At 32.8% G+C, this 8,437-nt stretch overlaps 2 protein-coding genes across 2 annotated transcripts in view; both read left to right on the plus strand.

Moving 5' to 3' along the window:
* LOC111697544 (ER membrane protein complex subunit 2) overlaps positions 1-6,674 on the plus strand; it is a 6,919-nt gene extending 245 nt beyond the window's left edge. The window contains exons 2-9 of the mRNA XM_023467576.1: positions 207-297; positions 746-846; positions 1,176-1,248; positions 3,047-3,202; positions 3,856-3,965; positions 4,213-4,342; positions 5,181-5,239; positions 6,241-6,674. Coding sequence (XP_023323344.1) covers positions 207-297; positions 746-846; positions 1,176-1,248; positions 3,047-3,202; positions 3,856-3,965; positions 4,213-4,342; positions 5,181-5,239; positions 6,241-6,358 — 838 coding nt within the window. The 3' untranslated portion in view covers positions 6,359-6,674. The remainder of the gene's footprint in view (positions 1-206; positions 298-745; positions 847-1,175; positions 1,249-3,046; positions 3,203-3,855; positions 3,966-4,212; positions 4,343-5,180; positions 5,240-6,240) is intronic.
* A 1,319-nt stretch (positions 6,675-7,993) lies between these two features.
* LOC111697548 (serine/threonine-protein kinase grp-like) overlaps positions 7,994-8,437 on the plus strand; it is a 13,841-nt gene continuing 13,397 nt past the window's right edge. Inside the window, 1 exon segment of the mRNA XM_023467579.1 lies at positions 7,994-8,215. Within this exon segment, the coding sequence (XP_023323347.1) occupies positions 8,045-8,215 (171 nt within the window). The 5' untranslated portion in view covers positions 7,994-8,044.

Below are 8,437 nucleotides of genomic sequence, written 5' to 3' on the forward strand. Positions count from 1 at the left end.
CACTGGAGGTAATGAATACTTTATTTCCCATCTCTTGATACTACTGTAACTTTTAATTTCATCTGAATTTTCTAAAAACTAAGAAACCGGATGTTTACCGGAATTTTATTACTATTTCTTTAGCGATTCAAAAGTCAAATAATATATTTTAAAACTTACTTTTAAGATTTTTTTGGTTGATTTTGAAACAGCACTTTTATTGCTAGGAGAAGTGATGAGATTATTGAGCATTGGGAGAACGGTGTTAGGGATAACATTGATAGTATTGGAGATGAACAGTGGATGGTTTTAGAACAGGTAAATCAGGTCAGGTCGGGGTGGGGTCAGGGTTAGGCCAGGTCAGTTTGGGTCGGGATATGTCGGGTTGGGTTAGGTCAGGGCTCAGGTTAGGCTTCTCTTAAAAGTCAAGTTCAGGGGTTAAAGTTCGTTAAACTTGCATAATCTAACGGTTAGATCATATAAAGATGTATGAAAGGGACTGTAAGCGTGATTTCAAGTGACCCTTAAAAGCTTTGTCTTTTCATGAATTAGGTACCATTGTTTATAATTTTAAAAACTGATGTTTTCCATCGTGGTTTCTTACTAAAGTGACGTATGATTTCTACTGCATGCCAGCATTGGGAAATATTGATCAAAAAAATATTTTGAGGGTACCATTGAGAATCGGGCATTGCCATCTTTGCATGGATAGTCATTAGAAATTACGATAACAGCCCCTTTAATAAACATGTAAATTTTCTCTAAGGTTTGTGTTGCTGCTATGGATAACTACAGACCTGATATTGTTGATCAAACCCTAGTCCGTCTTCTCGACAAATTCGGAGTTGACAGTCTTAGAGTTAGAAGGTGAGCAATGAGCATTGTTAAACCATTTCACGAATAGTGAGGATTTACAAATCACACGAAAATTGGGGTTTCACAGGACAAATAAATAGTTTGAAGAAAGGGAGAAAAGAAGAAAATCTTAACAACAAATATTTTATATAAAAGCATAGGGCAGAGTGATAATTTTCTCTCCATTCAGATTAAATCCACAATCATTCTTACTCTGTTGAAATTCAATGAATGGATTGAAAACCATCAGAAATATGATGGGGTGGAGCGGGTCACCTTGGAAAACTTCTCAAAAAATATTTTAAACTTTATTCAAAGTTTAAACTTATTGTTTCGTTCAGGTTATTTGCTATGCAGCATGAAATGCGGGAGGAGTGGACTGAGGCTTTAGAGATTCTGAACACCATCATTGAGGTATATAAACTCTACAAAATACACTAATTCTAAAATATTTTCAAATTTGTTTTCCTACAAGTAGTTCATTGCTCTGCAGCCTGCATTGAGTAATTACTAATGAAACAAATTACATTCTCTTTAATTCATTAACTAATAATTTAACTGATCAATTGATCCTTTAATAAGAATAATTTGTACTATGATGATCTTGTAAGAGCAATTAAAGGAACTGTAAGCGTAATTTAAACTGACCCTCCATGCAAAGTGGGTAATTCCCAATTCACAATGATACCCTTGAATTATTGGCTGTTCATCGAGTAGAGAGATCTTTCTGTTTAAACATATCGAAACCCGTGTGAATTTCTCTAAAAAGCGACTGTACGCTTTGTACAGTCTGAACTCGAACTTACTTGCGCTGTGTACCTCTAAAGCAAGTCAACCTTTAAAAGTAAATTTTTACTTTCCATCATTTTTAGAAAGAAACTCTTGATATTTCTTATATATATAACAACTCACAACCAAAGTGTTTAGCAGTTAAAAGAGTTTTTGTAGATATACAGGGTTACTCACAAAGAAGGAGATTGTAAAGACGACTTGAAACTCTTTAAATATGACTATCCCAAGCCTAAATTAAGTCTTCTGTCTTAAATGTAGTCCTTCAATGGTTTTTTTTTAATGATTTGACTACAAAAGAAAGAAGTTTAGAGATGTAGTGAATCTTGAATATAAGGAAACCGACCGTATAAATTCCGAACAGTCGTTTCTGAATTGTCATCTCCTGTGGGTAACCCTGTACTAATGAATGTACTACTCACAATTGTTCCATTCCAAGTGTTTATATTTATCATTAGTGTTTTAGTTTCTCTATACAAACTATAATTGATTTTTCGTTCATTGATTTCTTTCTCTTACGTGATCAAATATCTAGAATTTGGAAACATTTGAACAAAGGAAAGCTTGATTCCAAAGCCCTCGACATGTTGAATCACACCAGAGCCCGCTATTTAAAAAATTCGGGGAAATACGGCTCGGGTCTAAGCTGTCGTTGGACCTTATTTACGGCATGAGCTTTCGGATTAAAGCTGCATCTTATTTTCCACAGAGTTGAATTCAAAAAACCGGTTTAATATTCTATTTGGCGGATTTTCATAGTAGGAATTGGCGCATTCCCAGTTTTTATGAGAACAAGACGAATTATTGAGTCTTATTCTCCACTAAAACCAACCAAGGTCGGTTTTATTTTCATTGGGCCTAACTCCTTAAGTCAAGCCGAAGATCTTGCAGCTGTCAATCACGTGTTATTATTATTATCACTTGTGTTATTATCAACTGTTACACTAATTTCCGTCTTTTGTCGGTAAGTTCTGAGGGGGGCTCGGCCTTAATTTCTAGGAAATGACAGTTGATCATTTATTTATTAATTTATTTATTTAAAAACGGGATATAAGTTGAATTAAGTAGGCTGGCTAAACTGTTATTAGATAGTTTAGAAATCTAGTTGGTTATAACAAAACTTTAATGATTCCCTTATTAATGATTAAGATATTTTTTAACTCTGTTTGGTTGATGTCTGAAGATTGGTAGGCTGGGACAATTTCGGTTGTCCGATGTAATTGCAAAAAGAAAATGCTCTATTTCTCTAAGTCAAAAATTCCAACTTAAACCCAAACTTAAGATTCAATTTAGTATAGTCATCTTGGATCTTGAGTATGGACTTCCCTAAAACTCTGATTTGATTTGAAAACCAAACTATTCCCTGATTGGTCGGATCTTTATGAAAAATGTAATTAACGTTTGTATTGTTATTGTTTTTTAGGGTGACGAGTCGAATAGTTCTGCAAGGAAGAGGAAGGTAGCGATCTATCGAGCCCAGGGAGACAACAGCAAGGCAATCACAGAGCTGACAAAGTATTTGAAGATCTTCATGTCAGACCAGGAGGCCTGGCAGGAACTCATGGATCTTTATATTTCGGTCAGTTTTATACACTTTGTCGTATTTTAGTTGTAAATATTTTCAAACATAATTAATTTTTCTAATTGATTTATTGAGTTCTTTGAGTTTATTTGTCATCATTTTTATTTTTTGCTTCTCATATTAAAGGAAAGATTTATTACTTAAAANGTGTCCCACGAAACATGACAGTTGGTAAATCTTTTAGAATGTCTTCTTCCATAATTTATTAAGCTGTTATAACACCAAAGACAATAATAAAAATATTATATAGGAGTCATTTTATAGTAAAATTCTTTTCAAAGTAAAATATATTTGAGCAAAAGATTTTCTAATAGAAATAAACTGCATAAAGCCTTTAATAGCTAATATAGTGTATGGAATACGACATTAAAAACTATTCACCAACTGTCATGTTTCGTGGGACACCCTGTATTTGATTTTTTCCAATAAAATTTAGTGAAAATACACTTTCTAAATGTTTTGTCATTGGCCTATAGTCCTTGGCATGTTGATTTATGGCTTATGTCATTAATCAACTGTTACATTAATTTCCGTCCTTTGGCGGTTATTTATTAAGGGGACTCGGACTTGATTTCCACGGAATGATGGTTTATCTTTTATTCATTTAATAGTTATTTGTTGTTGAAAAATTATTTGAATTACTTTTAAAGGAGCAAGATTACCACAAAGCTTCGTTCTGTTGTGAAGAACTTCTTCTGCACAATCCTCACAATCATCTTTACCATACTCGTAATGGGGATATTAGATACACCATCGGAGGGTAAGAATCTAATATTTACCATACTCGTAATGGGGATATCAGATATACTATCGGAGGGTAAGAAGATTTTACCTTAATTTTGGACTTAAATTGCCAAAAATGCAAAAAAGATAAAACAAAAACTATTGCAGACAACTTGTCATTATTAATTACCTGAATACCGAAAATTTATTGTGATTCCCCCTGAAATTTAAAAATTATTGTGATTTCCCCCTGAAATTTAAAAACTAAAGCGGCATTATTTAAGGTTTGAGCAGCTAGAGATAGCTAAACAGTTCTACTCCCAGGCTGTTAAGATGGCGCCGTCAAGCATGCGCGCACTCTACGGACTTATTCTTACTTCCGGTCAGTTAGCTGCCAATCCAAAATGCCCGCAGGTAATTCAAATATTAAAAATTTAAAAAATTTGTTAAATACAACTTTATTTAATTTGATGTTAAATCGAATTAAATCCTCGAATTTTTATAAATGAAAGATCATCTTTGTTGATACGTTCATTTTCTGTTTCTCTTTTTAACATAATTCAATCATTTTAAATTCTTTAAGGGAAATAAATTGACATTTTTTGTGCATTTTAGCTTTATTAAATTTGTCGGATTTATAATCCCACATAAAACGGAAATGAACATTTTCGACAAACCCTAATTTTATAATACCTATATCTTTGCAAGCTGATGGTCTAAACCTTTGATGTTAGAAACAGTTTTTTCTAGCAGATTTAATCAACATCAACAACAGGTTGCAAAGATATAAAGATAAGAAAATTATTGTGAAGTTTCTTTGAATACAATTGGTAAGATAGATTGCTGTTATTCTTCTATTTTATTTACAGACCTCATAACTTAACTATTTTCTCCCCTATTTTTTCAAAATAAATTTCAATTAAAACTAAAAAGAATTATGATAAAAAACTAAATGCATTTGTTAGGTGAAATGCAAGTAAGTTCTCGAAAACTTTATAATAAGAGAAATTGTGGATAGTTTTTTTATTTTTATGCAAAATCTAATTACAGACCTTAACAATTCTTAGATCAATACTTTTAAATGTCAGAGGTTTATTCCATCAGGTTGCAGAAACACAGGGTTTAGAAAATTTTAATTTTGGAAAAGGTTTAATTGAATCATGGTTGAACCACTTTGCTAGTCTCATTTTATTCTATCAAAATAATTTATGAAAATTGAATAAAACGGTTAATAAGAATATTTTTTTTTCAGCCGAAAAGAAAAGAGCATGCTAAAGTTGCTTTCTGGACTAGTAAACAGATATCTGCAAGGTTAGAAATTATTTGATTTTTCAGATAGTTGATAATTTTCTTTTGCAAAAAGGATACATTCAATGCATTTCTAGCCCTTGTTTTAATGACTAGAGAAAATTTGCCTAATCTGTATTTTCTCTAGTTTTGTTCTGCGTTCCTTTAAGTTTTAAATCTTGGATATAAGAACTGCTTATGTTATGGTTTTTGCTCCCGTCAAGTAAATAACTACATTCTCTGTATTTAAAAATGATTTGATTTGCTACTAAATATTCTTATAAAATGTTAAAACTAAAACTTTTCCCTCTTCAATTATTTTAGGAACTTTTGGGGGTTGTACTTTATGATGTTAGATATAAATAAATAAATAAATGAAAAAGATCGTGGAAGACCCCCAATGTGGGATCCCCAGACCGACTCCGGGAAGGGTCTCAGTCAGGTGCTGATTTCCCTGCCGATTCAATCTGGGTCCCTAATCTCATTCCCCCTACTCTGAGGGAAATCAATTAAGGCAGTTACATACCAGACGCCCTCTAGCCATTCATCCTGATGGCGAAAGTGTACCCTGCAATCAAAAGTGAGGCGAGAAGCAGCAGCTACCTGGATTTTTTAGTGATGTTGTAATGAATTGCCAACGCTGGAGGATGTTGTGGATGTGCTTGGCTCGTATTAACATATCTGGTACTCCCGCATTGTCCCCCCCTAGATATGCTTTAGTTCTTTTTTTTGCACCATGTTTGTTCATTCTTAATCTTTGCAACAGCCAAGGAGTTCACCCTCGATACTAAAAGCAATAATCAATAAAGTAAAAATATACATTGTAGGAATCTAGTATTGTCTTCCACAGAAAGAGGAAATGCGGGAATTAATGAGAAAATTTAAATCTGCAATCCAGTATTTAAGAGTTCTTAACCATGAATACAGTGTAGATGTGCTCCATATTTAATAAAACATTTATAATTTTGGTATATTTAATGATTTGAAAATTCTATTTTTTAAAATCTTACTTTTTATTGTATTAGGTACGGTAATGTAGGAAGTAACCGACACCGTGGTCTAGCCCTGAAACAGGACCGCGAGTTGCCGCTGGTCATTGAAAATATGCTCAGCCAGCTGGAGATAGCGAAGGCGGTTATGTAACTCAGCCGATCAATCAATAAATAACTTTTTTTTTAAATTGTGCCCCCTTGATTCCAGGACATAGATTTTCAATTATTTAAATTTTTTCCCTTTGCCAACAGTCTGACCTTTCTTAGCAAAACAAGCTAAATTTTTTCCTTTGTCTTGTATAGTCTGTTTGTATTAATATAGCAGATGTTAATATTTATTTTCGCATTTGGATAAGCTCATTTGCATATTCACAACATTTTTGGGATATTGTGATCGTATGGTTTGTTTGTTTTGTATGTTTTGTTAAAATTTAATTTGGGTATTTATTTAATAAAAGTTTAGCTAATATTTTTAAACCCTGTTATATGCATGTAAATTGTAAACTCTAGTTTAAACCTTATTTCAGATGAAGAATTGACATAAAATGGTGCGAGAATTCATCGAGGGCTGGGACCTTATACAGGTACTGTTTTATATCATGGCCGAAGATTACCTTTTTCCTTGACTTTCAGATGTCCCGAAAGTCTATTTTGATTCGATTTGAGGAAAAGACTAATTAAAAACTCCAAAAATATTTTGTCCGCTATTTCATGCAATTTTTTTAATGGGGAAAAGATTTTTAATTTAAGAAATTACTTCAGCGAAATTTTCTGCACCAGGCAAAAATTATACATTAAAAACCAAACAAAAAGAACTCATACAGTAATTAACGATTTTAAAAAACAAAGATTGTCAGGCGAGGCTGATTTTTCCATTTGTTCCTTTTCTAATTGCGAAAATTGTTTGATTTAAGGCTAAAGATTTTTTTTTTGATACAAATATCTTTCCTAAAACCGGTTTTGAAATGTTCTCCAATTTTTGTTGAAATTGTATCCAAGAAACTTTATAAATGGGAAAAGAAACGTGCCTCTTAATGGCATATCTATATATATATATAAAGTTGTAATCTCTGTTGGCATGTTTGTTTGTCCGATTATAACTCAGGAATCCCTCGGGAGAACCACGGGAATGTTCTTAGCTTGGTTTTGAGATTTTTAAGTTGAGTGGGCCGATTAAAGGAAAAATTTAGTTTCCCTAGTAAAATAGACCAAATGCGGGTAAACGGCGTGAGTAAATATGAGTAACCATTATATAATTAATGATTGTGTGATGTTTAAGAATAAATTATACACATATTTATATATAGAGACTATTGATCTATTAAGTCAAATTTAAAATGATATGAAAAAAGTAAAGGTTTTCTTTTCGAATTAAATAAATGATTATTCTCTAGGTTCTCGGCGAGGGTATGTTTGGTGAGGTTAAACTCCTGGTAAACAAGGAGAATGGTGAAGCATGTGCTATGAAGGAAATAGATCTAGACTCTCATCCAGAGGCAGAGGAGGTAAAGGACAGACCCCTTCCCCATTCCACTCCTTCCTTTCACATCCACTCCATTCTCCCCCCTAGGGTTTTATATTTACAATAAAACTGGGAGAGAGGGGGGGGGGCGGGTACATTTAAAATATAATTATTGTTTTTAATATTTATTTTGCGATAGAAGACTGAAATAGAAAAATAGTTTTCTATGGAGGGTATGTATCTTTTCTTCCTGTGGTAGAAAATATTTACAATTTAAATCTAAAGCATTTTCCAATCAAAACTCTTTCATCGTCCAATGTCACTAAAATAAAGATTTGAATAACTGTGTGGCTCAGAATTGAGCCTGACTCTGGTATGCCTGAGCATGTGGCTCAACGATATTTCAACTCCCTTATCTGTGGTATTGAGTACCTGCACAAGAAAGGAGTCAGCCATAGAGATATAAAGCCTGAAAACCTTCTCCTAGATGATCATGATACTCTTAAAATATCAGACTTTGGCATGGCTACCGTTTTCAGGCATCAGGTAGCTCTTGGTTGGGTCTAGCAAATTATAATTAATTGTTCAACCTTCAGAGATAATATAGTTATAGTTATAGTATTTATTTTCAAACACAAAATACAAAATAATAATGTATGATGGTTCAGCTTAAAATAAAACACAACAGAAAATTTATCATGAGCCAATTAAAAAATATAATGTTTGATAATTTTGTTTGATCGTTTTTGTTGAGCATGTTTAAAAAGT

The sequence above is a fragment of the Eurytemora carolleeae genome, unplaced genomic scaffold (assembly GCF_000591075.1).
Source record: "Eurytemora carolleeae unplaced genomic scaffold, Eaff_2.0 scaffold54, whole genome shotgun sequence".
Taxonomy (NCBI): domain Eukaryota; kingdom Metazoa; phylum Arthropoda; class Copepoda; order Calanoida; family Temoridae; genus Eurytemora; species Eurytemora carolleeae.